Here is a 27,307-nt window from a genome sequence, read left to right as displayed (position 1 = left end):
CCTAGGGTACCGTTGGTTTGACTTTGTGTTGCTCATGGAGTCCCGAATGAGGCACATGACCTGCATTGTGAGGGAGCGTCAGTTACGGCACTATGGCCATGTGGCGCGTTTCTCCGAGGGTGATCGGGCTCGTCAGATCCTCATTGTTGGGGACCCGAGTGGCTGGACCAGGCCAAGGGGTCACCCACGTAACACCTGGTTGCGGCAGATAGAGGGTCATTTCCGGAGGGTGGGACTGGACCGCGTGTCAACCGGGATCCTGAGTTGTTTCGTCATGTTGTGGGTGCGGCAACGCAATGTACCAGTGTATGCCCCCCAACTTGACTTGACATTCACTCAATATTCATTTTATTTTTTGAAGAAAACCTCATGAAGGTGTTGTCCATTTCTCTGTACAGACAAAAACCCACCAATTCTGACAAACTCCAAGCATTGATTCTGCAAGAATGGGCAGCTGCCATCAGTCAGGATTGGGCCCAGAAGTTGATGGGCAGACAGCCTGCCAGGGCGAATTGCAGAGGTCTTGACAAAGAAAGAAGGGCCAACACTGCAGATATGGACTCCGCGCCACATAAACTTCATGTCATTGACAATAAAAGCCTTTGAAACGTCCGAACTGCTCCTAATTCTACTTCAGTACACCAGAGAAACATCTGACAAAAGATCTAAAAACAATGAAGCAGCAAACTTTGTGAAAACCAACACTTGGGTCATCCTCCGAACTTTTAGCTGCGACTGTACACATTCTGACAGCCCGTTGTGGAAATTCGGTGCTGCTCGACATAACATGCTGCCTTTTTAGTTCAGCAATGGTTGCAGGATGTGTGCGGTACACTTGGCATTTTAAGATGTCCCCACAGGAAAAAAATATCATAAATTGTGAGATCTGGGGATCTCGGAGGCCGTGGAAAATCACCATTGTGTGAAATGACGTGCCTTCCAAGCAATTGTCGAATAGCTGCCATCGATTGTCGGGCAGTATGTCAAGTGGCTCCACCTGGGGACTTCTTTTTTTTTAAAGGCTGAACCCATTTCTTCCAAATTACGCAGCCATGTTGTAATCACATGAGCAGATGGGACACGATCGTGACATCCTAACTGGTAATTCCCTTTGCACAGCAGTCCCGCTACCGCCATTCTTATAAAAGGCTTTCACAGCGAACGCTCATTGTGCACCACTCCACTGCTCCATTATAACTGATGGCAAGGGGGTTCCAAACGAGGTGGCATTGGTCCCAAACAACTGCCGATGCCCCAGGGTCACCAACACCTAGTTCCAAAATTTCCTGTTTCCCTGAGCCACCCTTTACCTATATATAAAAGGCCGAAAAAAACCAAGCATGACGTTCAAGAAACTCTCTGTAAACTTCCATGATCAGATTGTGAGGAGGTGCAGATCTTTGGTCAAACCGTTCGTAAAGCTTTATGTGTTATCAGGAAGTAGAAGTATTCACATCATTTGAAGAAGCCCCTTTGGCAGCCATCTTGGGTGAGCCTCTGCATTTGGGTAGGTGATCCCATTCTGTTTGGCTGATCCTCTCAAGCTTGATTAGACGGAATGGGAAGTCTCTGTAAACTGCCATCCTTGGCGTCTCTCCTTACGGTTTGGCTGGCTTACGGATTTGTCCCAAAACCACCGTAGTGTTGTCTTGACTTGAAGTTGTGGGTCATTGTAATGCTGAAGGTGGCTCCACGCACTCTGGAGCAGGTGGTCTTCAAGGACCTCTCCGTATTTGGCTGCATTCATCCTCCCCTCAGTTCTGACAAGTCCTCCCTATTCCTGTACCCCTTAACATGATGACGACACCACCATACTTCACCACAGGGATGGTATTAAGCAGGCGAGCAGTAGTGTTCGTTTTTTTCACCTGGTATAGTGCTCAGAGTTTCATTTTGGTCTCATCAGACCAGAGAATCCATTTTCCTCATCCACTCAGAATCCTTCATCCATGGCGTGCTGCTGAGGTGGTCACCCTTCTGACTTCAAGCGTCCATCCCCGTCAAACATCTTGTCTCAAAAGCCCGCCCACCTCCAAGTGTCTAGCCCCACCTTCCCCAAGCATCCAGACCCGCCCCCCAAAATTGTCCCACCCTGCAGCATGACTGCCAGAGTGAGTGATTGGGTGTTAAACGCCGCAGCTCCACATTTGAAAAATCGGCATTTGGAAACGCAACTATTCTGCTTCTGTGTGGTTTTTATAGTGAAAGCAGGCATTCAAGGACTTCACAAATTTTTGTGAAATGGATGTTTGTAATTTGGGGATAACGGGTAAGAAAGTAGAAAGCAGTAAGCATAAATGCAAGTCACCCACCAGCGAAGATAAGAGACCCTCATTATGGCAGCACTTCCTGCCTATTAGAGGGGCACACTTTGCCTCTAGAAAATGTATGGGAATATGGCGGACCTCAAATAGAGTAAAGAAGTGGGGGGCACCCTGGGAGACCCACCATTTCTGGAGTACCAGGGGCCATTAGAAGAAAAAAATGTAAGTCAGTCCTAAATTCTTCTTTGTGGTGCAGATGGCATTAAAAAATGTTCTGCTTTCGTTCATTTTTTTTTTGTTGGAATTTTGAAAAGAACCAAATTATGGAACATTTCAAACAAATACAACCCAATTAATCCAGGATAGGCTCACATGAGGGCCAAACCCTATTCTGTTGGCACTGGGCACAAGGCAGGAACCATGCAAACTCCACTCAAATGACAACAAGGCATGTGCGGCACATTAACCCAGGAGACTGGATCCCTAAGGTAGCAAAGCTAACAACTGCTCCACCAGGCTACCCCATTCAGCCAGGCGTTGGGCAGCTTCTGATTCGGCTAGTCTCAGAGTCCCAAATAAGGGGGTCAACCATGTGAAAGTCTGGACCACCACTGACACACGTCGGCTCACCTTTTATGGTTCATCAGCAGCTCTCTGTGCAGTTCCTGATGGCTCCTGGATGCTTTCACGGGGTTGAACAGCTTCTTGGGCTTGATGAGATTGTCGGTGCTTTCCAAATAATCGGGCTGAGCCACAAGATTGTCGATTTTGTGCTGATCTCTCCGCAGGTCCGAGTACATGGAGGCTGAAAGAAAAGCACAGAGGCTGGTGACAAATGAGTTGGGAAAGAAAGAAAGAAAGAAAGAAAGAAAGAAAGAAAGAAAGAAAGAAAGGGGCCCTGTAATGGCTAAAGCATTGAAATACCAAATTATTATTCTATTTTAAAGGAACGCTCCTCCCAAAAATGATATGAACAAAGAAAATAACATAATAATGACTGCTCTTTTTATCCTTAGCTAAGCAAGAAAGTCCTCCTTCTTTTCAGTAATTCTTGTTTGTATCTGTTTGTTATATCTGTTTATTTATTGTACTTTTTGGACAAATTAAATGCTATCTATTGTGAGATATGGCCTGCCGTTCATCCCGGCCAATACCCCCAGGCTGACAGATGGAGCCCTCCTTGCAGCATAGAGGTGCCCCAAATGCCAGCAGGGAATTATGGACCGTGGAATTATAATGTACAGCCCTGCTGGATACCAAGGGGGCCGCCAGGAGTCGCTGCAGGGAGGCCCAGGGATTTATATTTCCCATATAGCCCGGAAGTATTTCCAAGTCACGGGAACGGAAGAAATGATATACTTCCGGGCTGAAGAAAAAGAGAAGTTTTTACCTGACCCGACTATAGGACTATAAAGGACTGTGGGAGATCCCAGACAATTGAGCTGAGGTGGGAGGCAGGATGGCTAAGCGTCTGGGAGTGGAGGATTGTGATTGTATCGTTTATGGAGTATTGGGGAGTGGAGGGTGCTTTGTGCAAATTATTATTATAATAAGTAATAATTATTGGACTTTTAACTGGTGTCTGACGAGTGGTCTGAGGGTTCAAGGGAGCGAGAGAGCCCTTAAGCTGTCACACTATCTTTCATATAAAGCCTTTTCCTGCCTATCTATCTATTATATAGTGCCTTTCCCATCTATCTATCTATCTATCTATCGTTTCACATATCTGTCTATTATATAGCTCCTTTCTTATCTATCTCCAAAACTAAATCAGACTCATGGTGCTGGGGTGGATATGTTCGCCGCGTATTATAGCAGCATCAGGTGAAAGATGGGAAGCAACTCCAGATGGGAAGCCATTTCATTACAGATAACACTGTCAGCCACACTCGCTCATACAGGAGCAGGTTACAGACACCAGTTAGTCTAATACAGTCTGACAGACCATAATCATGATTAACTGTATGACAGTGTACACTGATCGATCAGTCGCAACATTAAAACTGCCTGCCTCATATTGTGTTGGTCACCGCTTGTGCCACCAAAACAGCTCTGAGCCCTTGAGGCATGGACTCCAAAAAAACCTCTCAAGGTGTCCTGTGGTCTCTCGCACCAAGATGTCAGCAGCAGATCCTTTTAAGTTGTCCTGTAAGTTGTGAGGTGGGGTCTCCACGGACGGTATTTGTTTTTCCAGTACATCTAATAGAGTCCAGTAAAATTCTTGCATGTCTGACCAACAAGCATCCTGCCTCTAACTGTGTATCTCCTCCAAAGATCAGAATGAAGTTCCCCACAGTGGAGTGAGCACTGGGGTGCTATGTGTGACATCCAAAAGCCTCTCACCGAAAGGCTCTGCACTCATTTGATCTCAGCAGGAACAAAACCATTTAAAGATGTGTCATGACACTGAGTGGCATGAGCTGAAGGACTGAGTAAATAACATAGAATTAGACAGCAGGATGCTTGAGTGAATGGCCTCCGCTTGTTGGATTGAGTAACAGCCCAGAAACGATTGACTTCAGAAGTAATAAAAATAGCTGGGAAGTGAAGAGTAACTGAAAATAAGATAAAAAAGAGTCTAGAATGCCAAGACATACACTCAATGAGTCAATCTTTACTTGATATAGCGACTTTCTATCACTTGAACTATTACAAGTAGGTAAAATTACAAAGTAGCAAAGGATTTGGAGGTGCTTATTGTGAAATGGATAGATATTTTAGTGTAGTTGGCCGGATTAGATAGATAGATAGATAGATTAGACACTACCTAAATAAGACAGGAAATGTACAGTACTATGTAAATGATAGCTAGGTATTTTAGCGTAGTCGGCAGGATCAGATAGATCGATAGACATGAAAAACACTATAACATATAAATTTATAGATAGATATAAAAGGCACTGTAAAACAGGTAGATATTTTAGTATAGCTGGCAGGATTAGATAGATAGATTAGACACTATCTAAATAATAGATAGGATAGACAGACAGACAGACGGGAAATGTAATATGTAAATGATAGCTAGATATTTTAGCATAGTTGGCTGGGTTAGATAGATAGCATATGGATTGATAGATATGAAAGGCACTGTAAAAATGATAGGTATTTTAGTATAGTCTGCAGGATTATATAGCTAGATAGATATGCAAAACACAATAACATAGATTGATAGATATGAAAGGCACTGTAAAACAGGTAGATATTTTAGTATAGTTGGCAGGATTAGATAGATAGACAGATTAGACACTACCTAAATAATAGATAGACAGACAGAGAGGCAATGTACTATGTAAATGATAGCTAGATATTTTAGCGTAGTTTGCTGGATTAGATAGATAGACAGACAGACAGACACGAAAAACACAATAACAGATAGATTGATAGATATAAAAGGCACTGTAAAACAGGTAGATATTTTAGTATAGTTGGCAGGATTAGATAGATAGATAAGGCAATATATAATAGACAGATATGATAGCACTATATGATAGATCGGTATGAAGGCACTATATTGTAGATAGATAGACAGACATGAAAGGAGCTATACAGTGTCTTCAGAAAGTATTCGGACCCCTTCACATTTTTCACATTCTGTTATGTTGCGGCCTTGTGCTAAAATCATCACATTTTATGTTTTCTTCTCATTAAGTAACTTTCAATACCCTAGAATGAAATGTGAGAACAAATTTTTAGAACTGTTTTTCAAATTTATTAAAACACACAAAAAGAATGAAATCTCACATTGACCCAAGTACTCAGACCCTTTGCTTTGGTTCACTTGCATCCCTCTTTATTGATCACCATTGAGATGTTTCTTCACCTTGTTTGAAGTCCACTTCTGGTCAATGCAGTTGATTGGACTGATTAGGAAAGACGCACAGCTGTCTACAGAAGGTCCCACAGTTGAGCAGAAACCAAGCCAGGAGGTTGAAGGAATTGCCTGTAGAGCTTGAAGGCAGGATTGTGTCGAGGCACAGATCTGGTGAAGGTTACAAAAACATTCCTGCAGCACTGAAGGTTCCCAAGAGCACAGTGGCCTCCATAATTCTCAAATGGAAGACGTTTGGAACAACCACAACTCTTCCTAGAGCTGGTCTCCTCAGGGAGTTGGGCCTTGTTAAGAGAGGTGACCAAAAATGTGACAGTCACTAGGACTGAACTCCAGAGAACCTGTGTGGAGATGAGAGGAAACTTCCAGAAGGGCAGTCATCACTGTTACACTCCAGTGATCTGGGCCTTATGACAGAGTGGACAGACAGAAGACTCTCTTTAGTAAAAGACACAAGGAAGCCCCCTTCAAGTGTGCAAAAAGGGCACCTGAAAGACTCTTGGACTATGAGTAATAAGATATCCTTGATGAGAGCCTACCTGGAGTTGAACCTGAATGAACATCTCTGGAGAGACCTGAAAACAGCTGTGCACGAGTGATCTGAGGGAATCTGCAGAGGAGAATGGTAGAAAATTCCCAAATCCAGTTGTGTAAAAACTCAGCCTGGAACTGCTGATAAAGGCGCTTCAACAAAGTGCTGAGTAGAAGGTTGGAATACTTGGGGCAATGTGAGATTTCACGTTTTTAGTTTTAATAAATTTGCATGAATTCCTCATATGCTATTTTCACTTTGTCTGGTACTGAATTTTGCTTGATGAGGGAAAAAAAATGAATTTAAATTATTTTGACACCAAGCTGTGACGTAACAAAATGTGTAAAAAGTGAATGAGTTTGAATACTTTCTGAAAGAACTGTTTAAAAGATAGATAGATAGACAGATAGGGACAATATAATAGATGGATGTGAAAGGGGGTATATCCTCATCCACAACTACAGCAGCCCAGGTGAGCAGAGAGCTGAGAAGACTTCGTGCCAGCAAAGCACGGGTCCAGATGGTGTATCGCCATGACTGCTAAAGGCCTGTGCGTTGGAACTGGGGAGTCCTCTACAGCGCATCTTCAACCTGAGCCTGGAACAGGGGAGAGTCCCGAGGCTTTGGAAACATCTTGTATCACCCCAGTCGCAAAGGTATCACGTCCTAGTGAGCTGAACGACTACTGGCCTGTTGCTCTGACGTCACATCTGATGAAGACCATGGAGCGGCTGCTGCTTCACCACCTGAGGCCACAGGTCCGCCACACCTTCGACCATCTGCAGTTCGCATACTAGGAGAAGGTGGGAGTGGAGGATGCCATCATCTATATGCTACACCGATCCCTCTCCCACTTGGACAGAGGCAGTGGTGCTGTAAGAATTATGTTTTTGGACTTCTCTAGCGCCTTCAACACCATCCAACCTCTGCTCCTTAGAGACAAGCTGACTGAGATGGGAGTAGACTCACACCTTGTGGCATGGATGGTGGACTATCTTACAGACAGACCTCAATATGTGTGTCTTGGGAACTGCAGGTCTGACATTGTGGTCAGCAGTACAGGAGCACCGCAGGAGACTGGACTTTCTCCAGTCCTGTTCAATCTATATACATCAGACTTCCAATATGACTCGGAGTCCTGCCACGTGCAAAAGTTCACTGACGACACTGCTATGGTGGGCTGCATCAGGAGTGGGCAGGAGGAGGAGTACAGGAAGCTAATCAAAGACTTTGTTAAATGGTGCGACTCAAACCACTTACACCTTAACACCAGCAAAACCAAGGAGCTGGTGGTGGATTTTAGGAGGCCCAGGCCCCTCATGAACCCTGTGATCATCAGAGGTGACTGTGTGCAGAGGGTGCAGACCTATAAATATCTGGGAGTGCAGCTGGATGACAAATTGGACTGGATTGCCAATACTGATGCTCTATGTAAGAAAGGTCAGAGCAGACTATACTTTCTGAGAAGGTTGGCATCCTTCAACATCTGCAGTAAGATGCTGCAGATGTTCTACCAGACGGTTGTGGCGAGTGCCCTCTTCTACGCGGTGGTGTGCTGGGGTGGCAGCATAAAGATGAAAGACGCCTCACGCCTGGACAAACTTGTTAAGAAGGCAGGCTCTATTGTAGGAGTAAAGTTGGACAGTTTGGCATCTGTGGCAGAGCGACGGGCACTAAGCAAACTCCTGTCAATCATGAAGAACCCACTGCATCCACTGAACAGGATCATCTCCAGACAGAGGAGTAGCTTCAGTGACAGACTGCTGTCACCGTCCTGCTCCACTGACAGACTGAGGAGACCCCACACTATGCGACTCTTCAGTTCCATCTCTCTCTCTCTCTCTCTCTCTCTCTCTCTCTCTCTCATATATATATATATATATATATATATATATATATATATAAACAGATGGATATGAAAGGCACTGTGTAAGATTAATAGATAGGTATGAAAGGCACTATAAAATTCATAGATGGATAGCGTAGTTCAGTGGTTCTCAACCTGTGGGGCGGACCCCTAGGGGGGATGCGAAGTAACAACAAGGGGGGCGCGAAGATGTGAAAAAAAGAAAACAAGAATCAAAAATATGAAAAAAACATCTGTTAAAACCAAAACAAATTAACTTAAACTACATTCTGACACTAGAAAAATAAATATAGAGTTAGATAAATGTCGATAAAAGTTAAGTAGGTATAATAAAATATGCATCTACATTTCAAAAAAATGTTAGGGCGCGCGATTAAAACTGTTATGAAAACTCGGATCGCAAATACTTAAAGGTTGAGAAATGCTGGTGTAGTTGGCAGGATTAGATAGACAGATAGATAGATAGATAGATAGGGACAATATAATAGATGGATGTGAAAGGGGATATATATAATGGATGGATAGGAAAGGTGCTATATAACAGATGGATATGACAGGCACTATATAAGATTGATAGATAGATATGAAATGCACATTATAAGATAGATGAATAGGTATGAAAGGCACTATATAATTGATAGCATAGTTGGCAGGGTTAGATAGCGTAGTTGGCAGGATTAGATAGATAGATAGATGTGAAAGATCAGATTTTGCGTAAATGTTAGAAAGTTTTTCTTCACATGGAGAACCAGAGATAAATGGAGCCAGTTAGAGAGTGTGTGATGCACAACAGGACTTGATCTGACTTGATGGTATTTTGGAGAAAACAGATGAATGGATTGACAGGCAAATTCAGCTGAATGGCCTGCGCTCAACAAAATTGTTTGAATGGTTTAATGTTACGATTTTATATAGTGCCTTTCATAACAAACACTTTAAAACAAAAAAAAACCAAAACATTTGTTGTCATATTTTTGCAGTGTGAATCGCTGATTGGTTTGCTGCCTTTTTGTGGGTCACCTCTGACCTTTATGATTTTATATAGTGCCTAACAGAAACACTGCTTAAGTATAATACAGTTGTTGCCATATTTAAAACAGTGGGCACAGGCTGGCTGGTTGACTTTCTGTGGGCCCATTAGGATTTTATTTAGCGCCTTTTTGAAGTATAATACATTTCAAGCTATATTCCCGCAATATGTCTACAGAGTAAACACTGGCTGGTTTATTGCCTTTCTGTTGGTCACAGCTGACCTTTTATAATTTTATATAGCGTCTTTTATTACAAACATGTTTGAAGTGCACTCTATTTTTTGCCCGAGGTCCTCGGTGGTACTGGACGCCTGTTGTTCAGGGTCACTCAGTGAAGGTCTCAGGTCTGGCCTGAGCCGATGGCCTTTCAGTTTAATGTCCAGCGTCTCTGCCACAGTGCTGGAGCCCGTCAGGTTAATTTATTTATCACGAATATTCATAGTGATGCGGGTGCTCTGCGGAGTCTCCTAAATAATATATAACTTTTTTTTTTCTTTTCTTTTTGTGAAATCCGCCTGGCAAATATTCCAGAACGCAGCAATTAAATTACAGTGAATTATTTATGGCGACTGAGCGTCTTGACAAATGCAATAACGGCTTTTGTTTCCAGTGTGCTGTCCATTTCCACGTACAACCGGGATGGCCATCCTTGGTCTGACTTCCCGAATCCACCCCGGGGTTAAAATACCAGCAGATCAAAGGGCACCTGACGCTTGAGCACACTCAGGTATCACGTTTAAGGAGTTAGCAGAGCTCGGCGTGAACAATGCCTCCTCGCTCCTCAGGCAGAACAAAGCGGCCTTTAGCCGCTCAGGGTTTCTAAAATGAGTTTTTTTCATCTAAGCTTGGTCAGTGAGACGCGGACACACAATGAGTCTTTTCACATCACCATACACGTTTGCTTCATATTGGATTCTGAGACCCCTTCAGTTATTTCCCATTTTGTTAAGTTGCAGCCTTGTGCTAAAATCATTTCTTTATTTTCCCCTTCCATTATCGGCCAACACACACATGAGATATGGGAACAACTTAGTTATAAGTTTAAGAAGCGGTCTTCATGGACTGAGTGGTCTCCTCTTGTTTGTCAAATTTCTTATCATCTTATGTTCTAATACCCCAACATAACAAAGCAAAAGTAGGAATTTAAAAACAAAAAACTGAAATATCCCATGGACACCAGTACTCAGGCCCTTTAATTTGGCTCGAGTTGCATCCCATACTGTTAATCATCACTGAGATGTTTCTACACCGGGTTTGGAGTCCACCCGTGGACTGGACATGATTAGGAAAGGCTGTCTATAAGGAGGTCCAACACTTGAGTGAAAATCCAGCCTTGAGGTCCAAAGAATTGCCTGCGGACCTCAAAGGTGGGATTGTGTCTAGGCCCAGATCTGGGAAAGGCTACAAAAAAAATTCCTGAAGTACTGATGGTTCCTGGTGGCCTCCATAATTCTTAAATGGAAGAAGTTTGGAACAACCACAACTCCTCCTTGAGCTGGCTGCTTGGCCAATCTGAGCAATCATAGCAGATGGGCTTTGGTAAGGGAAGGAACCTGTTGGTCATTCTGACTGACCTCCATTGAAAGTCTGTGAAAATGGGAGATACTTCCAGAAGGTCAACCATAACTGCAACTCTCCACCAATCAGATTGGCCAGACAGAAGCCTCTCCTCGGTGACAGACACATGGAAGCCCACTTAATAGTTTGCAAAATGGCACCTGAAGGAATCTCGGACTGTGAGAAGGAAGACTCTCTGGTCCAAAGAAGCCAATGTTACCATCATTCTGGAGAAAACCATGAGCCTCTCATCACCCTTGCAATACCATTCCAACACTGAAATGTGGTAGTGGCAGCGCCATGCTGTGGGGTAGTTTTTCAGCGGCACAGATTTGAACCCAATTCAAACATCTCTGGAGAAACCAGAAAATCGCCATCCACTGGTGTTCTCCATCCAACCTTGTAGTGGTCCAGTGCCGCCAAGATTTACACCGTCAAGACTGTGATTCCAGGAACGCACCCAGCCTTGGCCCGACCCACACACACTCACAAGGCAGAGACACAAAACCAAAAAATGAATAATTAATATCTTCTTCTTCTTTTGGCTACTTCTGTTAGGGGTCGCCACAGCGGATCATCTTCTTCCAAACCTTTCTGTCCTCGTCATCTTGTTCTGTTACACCCATCACCTGCATGTCCTCTCTCACCACATCCATAAACCTCCTCTTAGGCCTTCCTCTTTTCCTCTTGCCTGACAGCTCTATCCTTAGCCCCCTTCTCTCATTATACCCCTCATCTTTCCTCTGCACATGTCCAGACCAACGCCATCTCGCCTCTCTGACTTTGTCTCCCAACCTGAGCTGACCCTCTAATGTCCTCATTTCTAATCCTGTCCATCCTCGTCACACCCAATGCCAGTCTTACCATCTTTAACTCTGCCACCTCCAGCTCTGTCTCCTGTGCCACCGTCTCCAACCCATATAACATAGCTGGTCTCACTACCGTCCTGTAGACCTTCCCTTCCACTCTTGCTGATACCCGTCTGTCACAAATCACTCCTGACACTCTTCTCCACCCATTCCATCCTGACTGCACTCTTTTTCACTTCTCTTCCACAATCCCCATTACTCTGTACTGTTGATCTCAAGTATTTAAACTCATCCACCTTCGCCAACTCTACTCCCGTCATCCTCACCATTCCACTGACCACCCTCTCATTCACACACATGTATTCTGTCTTGGTGGTCCTACTGACCTTCATTCCTCTCCTCTCATATCCCCACCTCTCCAGGGTGTCCTCAACTTGCTCCCTACTATCACTACAGATCACAATGTCATCAGCAGACATCAGAGTCCATCACAGTCCATGGGGACTCCTGTCTAATCGTCTGTCAGCCTGTCCATCACCATTTTAAATAAAAAAAGGGCTCAGAGTCGATCCCTGATGTAATCCCACCTCCGTCACTCCTACCGCAGACTTCACCACGGTCACACTTCCCTCGTACATATCCTGTAAAACTTCTCTGCCACTCCCGACTTCCTCATACAATACCACAGCTCCTCCCTATTCACCCTGTCATCTGCTTTCTCCAGGTCCACAAAGACCCAATGCAACTCCTTCTGGCCTCTCTATACTTCTCCATCAACATCCTCAGAGCAAACATAACATCTCTGGTGCTAAATGAAAAACCCAATACAAACAACAACAATCAGACAAACCTCCCCTTTCCCCTACGGCGCCACAATGAATCACGACAATAAACCCTCACGACAAGGTCCTTATACAGACCAACGCGGCAAAAGAGGGTGAAATGGTTTGGTGTGAAGATGACAATCCTAGGAACAGCTTCTGTAATAAGCAAATGAAACAGTCCTACCGCCAGTCAGTCTATCTATCTATCTATCTATCTATCTAATCCTGCCAACTACGCTATCTATCTATCTATCTATCTATCTATCTAATCCTGCCAACTACGCTATCTATCTATCTATTGGGTACAAAGTCACCAGGCAGATGTTTGCACTCTCCATGGGCTAAAGCTCAATGGAAGATTCCAGAAGCAGGCAGACTATTAACATGCAGCAGGTCGTCAGAAGACACAAGGGCTATTTAGTTGGGAGCACCAAGGGTTAACGCTGCCCGCCCGCTTTACAAGTTACTCATTAACTGAAGGATTAGTGATGAAGAACAGCATAATCCTCAGCAAACATTTAGTTTAAAGCTTTTCTCAGTGGGATGGGAGCTGCCATGAGAGTCCATCCATGGAGACCAGAGGCAGGCTTTGGGTGTTTACGCTGTGTTATCCCAGGCAGGTATGAAAATAGCAGCATTTCAAAATAATAATAATAATAATAATATTTTTTTTACATTTATATTGTACTTTTTTTCACTACTCAAAGAGCTTGAGTGAGTGGGGAGCCACTTCTACCACCACTAATATGTGACATCCACCCGGATGATGATGCGATGGCAGCCATTTTTGTGCCAATAGGGGGTGAGCTGTTAGGTGCTGAAGTGGTGAGATTGCCAATTAGAGGCGAGGGATGATTAGGGGGCCAGAATAACTAGGCTGGGGTGGGTAATTTAGCCAGATACACCCTACTCTTTACAAAGGATGCCCAGGGATGACCACAGAGAGTCAGGACCTCAGTTTTACACCACATCTGAAGGACGGCACCATTTTTACACCACCGTGTCCCCCGTCACTGCACTGGGCCATTTTGGATTCACATTCAGACCACAGGGTAACCGCGGTAAACTAAAGCGAGCGCCCTCTCTTTTTCTGGGACGTATTCTCGCTCACACCGTTCATCCCGTGCCTTCCATGGTGATCTTGTGCACAGCTCTTCTGTAAAGGTTGGCTTTTTGATAAACTTGTGTGACTCCATGATGGGACAGACAGGGCATCCCAGTCACCCGCTTTTCTCAGTTCATATGTGCCCCGAGATCTCTTTTGCCACTTTTTTTTTTTTTTCGCCAAGCACATTCACTCTTTAAGAACTCGTCGGGCAAACTCCAGGATCAGCACTTTAATTAGAAAATAACAAGGCGATTAAAGCAAATTAAGAGTTTAGGAGGAGCGTATTCAACGGCAGGGCACTTTGGTCTTTCGTTGCCAGAGTTGAATACAATAAACCTGCATATTGGTCATTTATAGAAGAATTAAAAAAAAAAAAAGCTGTATACACACAACCCACAGAATCACCATGGCAACCACAGCTTGAGCCATGGCTTTTAGAAAAAATCCCTTGGGAAAGCCTTGACAGTGGCTCTTCTCCTTCAGGATGTGAATGGAGTGTCTGCTGAAAGTCTTTGTGGATGTCGACTGAAAAGACGGCCGGCTGAAAGCTCCATTCAGAAGCCCAGCGGTGCCAGCTCTACACAAAGGCACCTTGGCACTGAGACCTTCTTGATGACGCGGTTCAGTGTCTGGGCCTCCTGCTCCTACCTCAATGGGAATCACACCTCCTCACTGGCAGTTTGCCCAGGGGGAATGAAGAGTAGCTTTACTGTGGAGTCGTGGCAGAGTGGGGCTCTCAGAGAACAGTGGCACAAAGGGTACTAAGGATGTGGGGCTACAGAGAGAGAGTCGAATCTGGGCATTACAGAGACATGATGTTAATGGGGACACTGGTGGTAAGTCAGTTATCAGTTGACTGTGATAGAGAAACACAGGGAACGATGTCACCAGAGGTGGTGACGGTCATGAGAATACAGGGAGGAAGAGTTACCACCGGGGGCACTAGGAATACAGGAAGCATTGTGCTCAGGAGAAACATGGATAATAATAATGATACTGGAAACACTGGGGTGAAGGCTTACCTAGAGATACTGGCATCACAATGCTACTTGAGTGAATGGGAGGGTGCCTTCACAGGGGGAAAGGAGGGGGCAACATCATTGGAAATGTGAGGGACATTGTGTTAGTGGGCATAATGGAATAGTGCCAATACTGGACAAGCTGTTACTAGAAATACAGACATCATAATGTAGAGCTGCGCCGGTGAACAGGAGTGTGGCTTTACTGTAGAGGAGTAGGATAATGGTGTGACTGGCAGTAGTGTGGGGTGGCATGAACTATAGAGCATTGCGTTAAGTGAAATATAAGCAGATGCAGTGCCAATCAAAAGTATTCACCCCTTTGGACATTTTTACATTTTCTAACCTGGAATGTCAATGGACTTAATTTGGCATTTTCACATTGATCCACTAATCGGAGTCAAAACAGCCAAATTCACACCATTGACATTCCATGCTGTATACCAATTAAATGTGAACACGTCCAATTGGGTGAATACTTTTTATAGGCACTGAAATCTGTTGCTGAAGTGGTGGCATTAATGGGCAGACTATGAACTTTTTGTTACTGGGGCTACTGTGACATTGTGCCCCAATCCATTTTCAGACCCCTTAATCCAATTCTTGAGCCCCAGTAAGCTGGGGCCTGTCCTAGCAGAGGGGAATGCAAACCAGGAACCAACCCCAGAATGCGTGCCAATCCATGACAGGGCACACTCAACGCACGCAATGCTCATGAACTCTAACAGGGACACCTTAGGGTCGCCATTTTACAGAAGAATTGCAGTCCTAAATTCATTATGAGGAATGCTGGGAAGGTAGCGTCACTGGTTTAACTGGAGACCTGGTGTTGACAGACCACTGATGGTGTCTGTCAGTATCGGCATGTTGTCTTGTTTTTTTTTTTTTTCTCAGTTGGATTTGCTTTTAAAAACTTGGCTTCAGTCAACTGAATCGGATGCATCCATTTATCTATCGCCCGCCTGAAGCATCCATCAGCATTTTTGTGTTCTCGGTGAGGTGCCATGGCAGGCAGCCACAGGGCACTTTACATTAGAAGTGCTCTTCAAACAAAAGTATATTTGATCAGCGCCTCGCATTTCTACCTTAATGGCTGAGTCTATGCCAGATGTCCCAGCCGCAGACTCACTCGGAGTGATTTCATCTCCCATAAGCAAACTGCAGAATCTGAGCGGCTCAATGGAGATAAAAAAACAAAAATAAATAAATGGGCAGGTAGGGAAAGGCACTTGTGCTATCGCAGTAATGCCACTTGAGAGAGTAACTCGTATCTTGAGGGTCTGGAAACGGGGTCATTACAGTATGGAATATCGGGGCACAATGGGCAGCTGGAAAATTTAAAATTAACTAACAGTCTGATGCCTGTTGAGCAAACACCTGCCCAAAAGGTAGATTAAGACCCCCACAGACTCTTGGGTGACTTTGCTCCATGATGGAGTGTTAATTATACTGTAGCATGTGGACACCCAATAGTTTAATGTTGTGTGGTATTTTCAAATTCTTGATTTTGGTAAACGACTCAATTGCCTCCTCGACTCTCAGATATTCGATCGTTTCATCAACCAGATAGGGTTATTCCCCCTTGATTATTCCGACTCTCGGATACGCGATCGTTTCTTTAACTGGTTGGAGGTTATCCCCCTTGGACATTTCGACTCTCGGATACTCGATCGTTTCATTAACTGGTTGGGGGTCATTTCGACTCTCGGATACTCGATCATTTCATCAACCAGATAGGGTTATTCCCCCTTGATTATTCCGACTCTCGGATACTCGATCGTTTCATTAACTGATTGGGGGTCATTTCGACTCTCGGATACTCGATCGTTTCATTAACTGATTGGAGGTTATCCCTCTTGGTCATTTCGACTCTCGGATACTCGATCATTTCTTTAACTGGTTGGGGTTATTCCCCCTTGATTATTCCGACTCTCGGATACTCGATCGTTTCATTAACTGATTGGAGGTCATTTTTACTCTCGGATACTCGATCGTTTCTTTAACTGGTTGGAGGTTATCCCTCTTGGTCATTTCGACTCTCGGATACTCGATCGTTTCATTAACTGATTGAAGGTTATCCCTCTTGGTCATTTCGACTCTCGGATACTCGATCATTTCATTAACTGGTTGGAGGTTATTTCCACTTGATTATTTCGACTCGCTGATAGTCGATTGTGTCATCGACTGGTTGGGGGTTATTCCCCCTGGGGTCATTTCAACTTGCGGATACTCAATCGTTTCATCAGCCGGTTGGAGCTTATTCCCCCTTGGTCATTTCGACTCGTGGATACTCGCTCCTTTCTTTAGCCAGTTGGTGGTCATTTCAACTCAAGGGTACACGGGAGGTGTATTGGTGAAATGGCCCCTGGGCTTGCACCCAGCACACCCTGATGGCACATCCACCCTTGCCTGGCCACACGGTGGCGAGTGCAGCTACTTTTATGTCATGTGTATGTATGTTCTTTTTTTTTTAATGTCTGTTTGGCTTGTCCCTTCCCTCCTCAAAGCCGTTTGATCCTAAACTTGAGGCGTCAAGTCAGGTTTTCTTGGGTGGTGGAAATCTCTAGGGCTGTAATTTGTCAGATGATGTTGAAGTCAGAGGGTATCACAATGACCCAATTCCAGTTGAGATGGACCAGGCCTCCGCATCCCATCATGCACCTGAGCTTGCCTGTCTTTCTAACTTTTGGTAGAAGAGGGACATACCTGATTACTGACTTAAGTTAATGTTAAGTTTGGACACAGATAGGAAATTCTAGCATGGCTGCTCCACTGTTTTCATCCTAAAAGCATCACTGCTCACCAGAGCAATGCATAAATGGCGTGACTTGCCAATGCATATAATTAGCGGCTTCAAAATGGCCACATCGAGACTGTGTAGCGTTCTAGAATAGCTCAGCTAGTAAGAGATAATAAGTCACTACAGGTGGGATAAGATGACCTGACGCTTCACATGGCCAGGAATGGACCCAATAAATAATATGGGACACCGCGGCGGCCACTGCTCAAAGTGACATCACCAGCACAACCTTCAGAGGTAATAAATACATAGATGACAGAGACAGTCATGTGAAAAAGGAAGTAGACCACCATGAAATGCTTCTTCTTTTGCAACACATTTGGACATATCAAGATTTGATTTTTATCTAAACGGTATCTGTAGATAAAGGTGGTGGAATTGAAAAATATTTTTTTAAAAAGTTTGACTTTCCAATAATTTAGATTTCCATCTATGGAACACGTACTGTAAGTCCCCCTTGGCTCTAATAGCTAATATTGCCCCCCTCTAGCTGTCTACCACTCTCTGACGTTGACTCCATGTAGAATTCTCTCAGCGGTGTGATGGCTGAGGGGGGTCTTGCAGTTACGGACCCTTTCAAATCTCCAACCATCCCGACCCGCAGCATTTCACTGGGATTCAAATCCAGGCCATTCCAGAACCCTCCATTTCTTTCCTTCTAGACATTCTTGGGTTCCATCGACAGTACAAAGGACCCCTGTGCCACCTTATAACAGTATGGGTGAGGGGGGGGAGCGTGATTTGGTGCTAAGTGCCAGTTGGCATCTGTAGGTAGCTTCATGTTAACTCCATCAGGGCGAATGTCGACTTTTGTCAACAGGAGGGGCTGACGGGCGCTAACCAACTGTAAACGGTGACAAACCTGGCTGTTACATTTTTGTTCTACTCTGTTGGGTAGAAGGGAACATTCGCTGTGTTGCTTTGACCGAAATTCCCTGCACTGGCATGAATAACAAGGACTAAACGACGGCAAAAATGGCACCGACATCTGGTGAGAAATACTCCGCGGATGATGGTTTGAATATTGTCGCTGAATCGGACTCTCTGACTTGTCGGACTCTGACCTGTCGGACTCCGATGTTGTTACCAGTGATCGAAAGCGAAGGTGAGGTACTGGCATCAGCTGATCGATCTCCGGCCAACTGTGGTGCCGAACAGGTTTATGTAGCTGATGCACCTATGGCCTGCGAGGACCGCCACTTACGACGACAAGGGGTTAAACTAAATTAAACTGCGTGGCACTGCGACTGCCGCTGCTAAACCCCCCGACATGTGAAGACAGCCTGGCATCCAGCCTGCTACCTGTGAGCGGCTCAAGCCATAAGAGACACCGAACTGGCGGCCACTGCGTGAAGCAACAGACGTTTAATGTTAATTTATGTGTGAAGCCATTGCTTTGGGTGCTTTTGGAATATAATATTCAGCCCTTAAAGAGCTAATCCACCTGTCCATCATCAAAGACAACCCGCTCCAATTCATTTGTTACTCGCTGAAGCGCTCCTCCAGTTCCAGCATCACGGCGTCGATGAACACCAGATTTAAAAAGCGGTCAGGCGGTGATAAGCGTGTCTGATTCTTGCCGAGCACCAGGTGTAGTAGTGGCAGTAGGGTGTTGTCCCGTGTTAGCCAAGATGGATGCAACGAGAAGTCAAGCAAAGTGTCACCTTCTATTGGCTAACTGAGCCGATGACAACATGCAAGCCATCGAGGCAACTCAGGCCCCTTCTTCAGGCAAGATGTCATTTGAGCACCAGGTGGAATTTCAACACAAACGTTTGGCATTCTTCTAGCAGGCACGGCCTAACTGAACATCTGAAGAGCAAATATTGACTTTGTCGGAGAGCTTCAGTAAAATGCAATCCCTCATCCTGTCTAAACATTTACCTGCCTCAAAGAAATAAGAACAAAAAGTAAACGCAGCCCTCCCGTTCCAAACCCGGCACCTCCACCCACTCCCAGTGCCATTCATCAGGTATGAAAACAAACCACTGAAGCGGCTAGCATGCCGTCAACAGCCAGGGGATGCAGAAGTCATTGCATAGCTTCGGGATGTCCATCCACGATTTACATTCCATCACGTAATCAACTTCATTTTTATGGCTGTGTGCAAAAATGTTGCTGCTCCTTGACGCGTTAAACATTAAACCAATTTGTAAAGTAAATGTCAGGGCGAGACACCTGATTGGTGCAATTGGGAAAGCTCGCATTTGAGGCTAAAGACACATCCATCCATCCACCCATTCATCTAACTTCAAATCCGTTTTATAATAATCTGAAATTGCATACAAAATTCACAGTGACGGGCATGTGAGCTATGCAGTAGCAGTATCTCTAACCACTGTGCCACTCAGCTTACTGTACTGTACACATGTGCCAACAGCAGGGGGCAGTGCAGGTATCACCTCTGGACATCCCATCAGTGGGCACACACACACATGCACACGCACACGCACACACACACGCACACGCACACGCACACACACTCACTCACTCATCCCAACCCAGTTCAAATAACCAGACAAACACCTAAAGAGCTCGTACATGCCAGGAATTGAACCCAAGCAGGAACAGCTGTGAGCGCCACCCATTTATAATCCTGCGTGGTATTCTTTTCATACATTAATCGCATGCATCATTGCAAAAAGTCCTCTTAGAGGGTCACTGCTGCTATATATAGTGCCTTTTATGGAGAACACTACCACAGGAAAGGTTTAAAAGTAAAAATGGATAAAATACACAATTATCAAGAGCATTAAAACAAGAAAAATCAACACGGTCTACTCTGTGGTGTTTCTACATGGGGAAAAAGAGCCTAGCGATAACATCATCTGGGGGGACTGGTGAAGGGATCCCATGGATAGGCGTTGCGAATATTAATAGATGAAGCAATAGATGCGAAAGGCACTATATAATAGATAGATAGATGTGAAAGGCACTATATAATAGATAGATAGTAGTTGGTATAGTAGGTATGGAAAGATAGATATGAAAGGCACTATATAATGATAGATGGATGTGAAAGGCAATATATAATAGATAGATAGTAGTTGGTATAGTAGGCAGGAATAGATAGACAGATATGAAAGGCACTATATAACAGACAGACAGATATTTTAGCATAGTCTGCAGGATTAGATAGATAAATAGACAGGAAATACATGATATAACATATAGATTGACAGATACGAATGACACTGTATAACCAATAGATAGATATTTTAGCATCGTCGGTAGGATTAGATAGATAGATAGATATGGCAATTATATTAACTTTGTTAATAGTTATCACTATCGGGGAATAAAGTGCGGGTGTGGTTACTGAACAAATTCCTTAGGGGGGAAAAAAAAACAAAACAAAATTTCACAGACTAAACCCACCATGGAGAGCAATATTGCATAACTATGCCAAGTTCCAAAAAGGCATCCTGGGTGCATTCCCTATTAACGCGTAGGGGCGGTCGATAAAAAAAAGTTCCCTAGGTTAGGATTTCAGATTGAAACCTGGCCTGGGGTCTTCCCGTGTGCAAAAGGGAAATCTATGCAACATGTGGCAGGGAGAGTGCAACGGTAAGGATTTGCACACCAGACAAACACACATTGAGCTTCATATATTAGATTAATGCTGCATTCCAGGCATTACAAGTAGTTAAACAACAACAGTTTTCTCTATACAGTCAAAGAAGCTTTTTGTTGTGATATTTAAAATTCATAAAGCCATGTCTCTTATTTAGAACCTCTATCTATCTATCCCTGCCGACTATGCTAAAATATCTGTTATACTCTGTCATTCATATGTATTGATCTATATATTATATAGTGTCTTTCCTATCTATTATGACTCTGCTGATTAATGAATTCTCTCTCTCTCTCTTACATAAGACCTTCCATATCTACAGATCTTCTCCACTCCTGTCGTATTCTGCAGATCCACACAGACAATCCATCGCCACACACTCTGGCAGCCCTAATTGACGCTGCCCACCGCCCCAGTAATCTTCTACCTGCACTCTGCATGTCTTTTCTAGATTTAAAGCCACTTGTGGAGTGCAGCCGACTAGAAAAGCCAACAGAAGAGAGCTGCAGATTTTCACAGCATGTGTCTTACCAGACTTGACCAAAACGCCTCTGTGCTTCCCCGAGGTGGACCCCGGGGTCCAGGCCTGGCTCACTTTCTGTGACATGTCACTGTCTCTCCTTCTTCCCTCTTCTTGCTTGTGTTTGCTCCTGTTGCCGAAGTCTACATGACTTTTGCTCGGGGGCTGTGAAGCGTGCTGCTCCTCTGTGAGATCTCTGGAGTTGGAGCGGCAGTGAGTGTCACATGACCCTGTCTCTCTCTCTCTCTCTCTCTCTCTCACACACACACACACCACACACACACACACACTCTGCTCCCTCCTCCTTCTTGTTCTCCTCCTACTCCTCCTGACAAACTGTAAGTGCGTGGGAGAGACTGACAGAATGAGGGGACGGTGACAGCACCTCAATGCTGATAACATCATGCATTTCCAAATTTTGCAAGCTTCATCATTTTTTTGCCATGTTTATCAGGCTTCCAGCCACTGCAGCAGGAACCATTGCAACCACTGCAGCCAAGTGGACAGTACTACAGCACTCCACTCGCTGTACAGGTCATGAGGGGCTTTGAAGCCCTGACTGACTGCTGTCTTTACCACTTTGATTGTGAGACTTGCCGAATGTGCTGTAATGTTTGTTGTGTAGGGCATTATGGTGGCACAGTGGTTAGAACACAGCTTCCTGGACTTGAATCCTGGCCCAAATAGTATCTGTGTGGCATCTGCATGTTCTCCCTGTTTCTGCAAAGTTTTTCCTCCCTAATCCAAAAAGAATGAAGTTTACCCTTACAAATGAGCTGACATGAGTGTGTCTGATGGTTTGGGCCCAGTGCTGATAGAATAATGTGACCAGTAGGGTCTCACTTCAGACCCCCAAAACCTCAGAGATCACTTTGCAGTCATGAGTACCACGTTCAAAAGACCGGTTTTCACAAAATTATCATCCATCAAACCAAAACACTTACAAATTCCTCATCTCCTCCTCCATTCCTCTCAAACAAGCTTTGCTCTCCTCCTCCTGATTCCAACTCCTCAGACCCTGAAGCACTCTGGTGTCAGAACTTTGTACCCAGGTATCTATCTATCTTATCTATATAATCCTGCCAACTATGCTAAATATCTACAGGTATCTATCTATCTATCTATCTATCTATCTATTCCTGCTAACTACGCTAAATATCTATCTATCTATTTATCTATCTATCTAATCCTGCTAAATATCTATCTATCCCTGCCAACTACGCTAAAATATCTATCCCTGCCAACTACGCTAAAATATCTATCCCTGCCAACTATGCTATCTATCTATTCTTGCCAACTATGCTATCTATCCCTGCCAACTATTCTATCTATCTATTCTTGCCAACTATGGTATCTATCTATTCCTACCAACTATGCTAAAATATCTATCTATCTATCTATCCCTGCCAACTATGCTATCTATCTATTCTTGCCAACTATGGTATCTATCTGGTCCTGCCAACTACGCCAAAATATCTATCTATTCCTACCAACTACGCTAAAATATCTATCTATCTCCTAATGTGTTCTTAGTCACCAGTCCCACTCCAGCCTTGAGTACAGCCACTGAACAGTTGAAGTTCCTCTGTCTAAGTCATCTTCTTAGAGTCCCTTTGATTAACACAACAGGGACTGCTCTGACACCCATGTCCACTGGTGTTTATGGTGTCCCCAAGTCACCTCAGTGACAGTCCGTACTTACTTGACCCATTAACAGCATGCTTTCCATTTTCATTTGGCAGGTGCTCAAGTGTGTATTCTTTCTGAAATTGAAATGTAAGAAAAAAAACTGTTGAATAAATCAATGATTCTAAATTTAGTAGTGAAAACATACACTTTAGATACCAATTAATCAATTAATCAATCATGAGCCCATGCATAGTAGCTTCCAATCAATCAATCAATTGATCAATGTTACGCACACATTGCAGACTTTAGTCAATAAATCCATCAATCAATATTTAATAGTGAGGACACAGGCTGTATTCTTCAATCAATCAATCATTACTTCAGGACATGAACTCTGTTGTCTAATCAATAAATGTATCAATCAGTTACTGCATCTTTTAGTCACTCAGCTTTTATTTAATATAATAATCCCTGTCATGGTGGTCATTACTAAAGACCAATACTATCGGTGCCAACCCACAGTTAAAAGTGGTCTTCAGAGCCCATAAAAAGTCTTCACCCCTTGGCACTTGTTCCATTTTCTTGTTTTGCAACATTGAGTCCCAGGGTCCTTATGTTTCCTTTGTTCATTCTTCGTTCTTTTATATATGTTGACTATGTATATCAGTCTTTATTTTGTTTGTGTACATAAGCTGCCTTTGTTGTGTTCCATGTGTTATGCGGGTGGTCCCCGAAGAGACCAGGACTGCCTGCCAATCCCCCACAGAAATTGCCTTCCACTTTACACAGTAATTGCAGAGGGTCTTCCACAGTTCTTGACGGTTTATTAAATTTGCACTTTGGATTGGTGAGCTTTCTTAGGTTCTGCTGTGCATGATGACTTTGTCTGGATTGCCGACCATTTTGCTCTGTTGTTTGACTTTGCCTTGGATTATGGATTGGGACTTGAACACTTTGAATTGCACTTGCTGACAACTCCTTCATGCCTTGTGTGTTCTACGGGATTTCATGTACATATAGAATATTTTTGTAATAAAAAATCTTTTATTTTCTAAATATTCTACGTGACCCTTTTTGTATCTAGCCAGTGTTTTTTGACGGGATTTCCCCCTCTGGTGGACATTTTTGGAAGTGCTCTTGAGATTCCCAGTTATAACACATTATACAGTATGACTCTTTAGAGAGATTATTATTTTTTAATTATTGATGTGCTGTATATGTGCATGCTCTCTCTTCTTATTCCTCAGTATTTTGTGAATATTATACTACTGTATGAAGACAGTATTATTATTATTAATACTATAATAATAATACTTTACTAGTATATGCAGACTATAACAATAATAATAATAATAATAATAATATACTGCTATATGCAAAATATAATACTATAATAATATTACTATACTACTATATGCAGACTATAACAAAATAATAATAATAGTAATAATGATAATAATAATAATAATAATAATACTATACTGCTATATGCAGACTATAACTATAATAATATTACTATACTACTATATGCAGACTATAACAATAATAATTCTATACTGCTATATGCAGACTATAACTATAATAATACTACTATACTTCTATATGCAGACTATAACAATACTATAATAATAATAATAATACTATACTAGTATATGCAGACTATCTTTTGAATTCATGCCAGCGTCTTTCATCAGATGTGGGATTTTTGCCCCACAGTGGCCTGGCATTCCCCTCCAGGGTTTGTTCCTGCCTGGCACCTGAAGCTAACAGGGTGAGTTCTGGCCATGACTCTTAACTTGAATAATGGGGGTCAATGATGGCTGAAACAAATATAAGAAAGTGTGTCCAGAAAAAGCAGAGGGCAGAGTCTTTCACAAAATGTAACACAATATTGACACAGCTTAGTCAAATTTAGCAACCCAGTGTTTGTGTGCCCTTCCCTCCATATTGATTTTGGTCATTAATCTGTGAAATGTAAACAGGACCATTGCCCAAATAAATCACTACAGGCAGGTGAGCCTGGTGAGGTGCTGCACTGCATTTGACTGTCGCTGCCAACCTAGAGTTAAAGATGGCATATGGTGCCTATGAGAAGTGTTTGCCCCGTTGGCAGATTTCACATTTTAATGTTACACGACATTGATCAGCTGAAGAAAGACCCTTTAACATCAAAGTGAAAAGAGATCTCTGCAAAGTGGTCTAAATAAATGACAAATATAAAACATGACTTGTCTCATAAGTATTCACACCCTTTAATAGAACATGTCCTTTGGTTTTAGAAGTCACAGAATTAATTCTAATTTTAATTTTAAAGCAAAAATATGCTCAATTTTATTACACAAAAAATCAAAAATAACAGTATATTTGTAATCTCTGACCTGAAAATAGTCTGAAACAAGACCCCACATGCTTATGTTTGAAATTTGTCATTTACAGCCTTCTGGGAGACCACCAGTAAAGAATCAAATATCAAAAATCGGGAGTGGTCTCCCCTCAGCTTTCTCGGGATGGATACTTGAGGAGTAAACAGCAAGACAATGATTATATTTTTAAATTATGTACATTAAAGAACCATCAACAACAAATCAAATCAAATGAATAATATATTGAACAATTATTTGAAAAGTAAAGTTGAATAAAGGGTGGTACGGTGGCACAGTGGGTAGCGCTGCTGCCTCGCGGTTCCCTTCCCGGGTCCTCCCTGCGTGGAGTTTGCATGTTCTCCCCGTGTCTGCGTGGGTTTCCTCCCACAGTCCAAAGACATGCAGGTTAGGTTTACTGACGATCTTAAACTGTCCCTAGTGCATGCTTGGTGTGGGTGTGTGTGCCCTGCGGTGGGCTGGCACCCTGCCTGGGGTTTGTTTCCTGCCTCGTGCTCTGTGTTGGCTGGGATTGGCTCCAGCAGCCCCCCGTGACCCTGTAGTTAGGATATAATGGGTTAGATAATGGATGGATGGATTATTTAACGTTGGTAATGTCTTGTTATGCATCATTTATCGATAAAACATTATCATAGGGTATCATAGTGTTCACTACTATGAGCAATTTCGGGCATCTTTTTTAGGACAATCTATACTAGAACAGGCCATTCAACTCACCAGTTGACCCAACAAAGCTCATCGGGCATCTGCTGTAGGTCCTGAAATGTATCACCCATGGGTACGGGTTGGATGACTGTACTAGTACAATTTTACTTTTTACGTACAACAAATGAATTTTTCTTTGGGTGTTTAACGTTGTCGGGATGTTATCATTGACATCCTGAAATGACCCAACATAACAGCCATCAGAATAAACCCCAGTTCCTTTTTTCATTTCCGGGGGCTATGTCCTGAACCCGGGCCTCCTAACTGTGAGGCAGCAGCGCTACCCACTGCGCCACCGTGCCGCCTCCACCCATCCATCTATTCCCTAAACGCATTATCCAGGACGGGGTCTCTGAAGCCTATCCCAGCAAGCACTGGGAGTGCAATGGAGTACCATTCTGTGGTATCAGGGCACCAGTCCATCCCAGCATGATCCCAAAACAACGGCATTCAAATAAGCTGAAAGAGTAAAATATTCATTTTCTAAAGCAGACAGCCCTGCTCGAGTGGGATGGGTACTAAAATAACACGGCGTAACCTTCACTAATCCACTTAATCCAGTTGAAGGTGGCAGGTCAAATATGCTTAATGAGGACATTGTTCTCTGTGACTTAAGAGCTTCTGTAATTTATGTCAAGTTTTTAAAAGGGCCTTATCATCACTCCACAGCAAACTGAAGGCGATGGCCTCAAAAATTAAAAGACGTGTCTTATCAGGCCCATTATTTTCTTTCTTAGTCTCGTTATCATCATCATTATTATTATTATTATATTGACTTCAATATTCCAATGCAATGCATACAGTACAGGCTGTGCTCAGTAGGTGGCACTCTTGGGCCGCTGTCCCCTGCTCGTTCCT

General features: G+C 43.4%; 1 protein-coding gene across 3 annotated transcripts in view; it reads right to left on the bottom strand.

Annotated features, from left to right (window-relative positions):
* The window catches only part of si:ch211-236d3.4 (actin-associated protein FAM107A), an 87,845-nt gene that overhangs the window by 16,398 nt on the left and 44,140 nt on the right, over positions 1-27,307 (bottom strand). For 2 of the 3 annotated variants that reach the window (XM_039770909.1, XM_039770910.1), the window contains exons 2-3: positions 23,437-23,497; positions 2,895-3,069 (exon numbers count right to left, since the gene is read on the bottom strand). In XM_039770909.1, coding sequence (XP_039626843.1) covers positions 2,895-3,069; positions 23,437-23,497 — 236 coding nt within the window. Of the gene's footprint in view, positions 1-2,894; positions 3,070-21,745; positions 21,959-23,436; positions 23,498-27,307 lie in introns of those variants that run through there. The other variant, XM_039770911.1, reaches the window with a different exon arrangement.

The sequence above is a fragment of the Polypterus senegalus genome, chromosome 12 (assembly GCF_016835505.1).
Source record: "Polypterus senegalus isolate Bchr_013 chromosome 12, ASM1683550v1, whole genome shotgun sequence".
Taxonomy (NCBI): domain Eukaryota; kingdom Metazoa; phylum Chordata; class Cladistia; order Polypteriformes; family Polypteridae; genus Polypterus; species Polypterus senegalus.
This window is presented reverse-complemented; position numbering and strand designations above follow the sequence as displayed.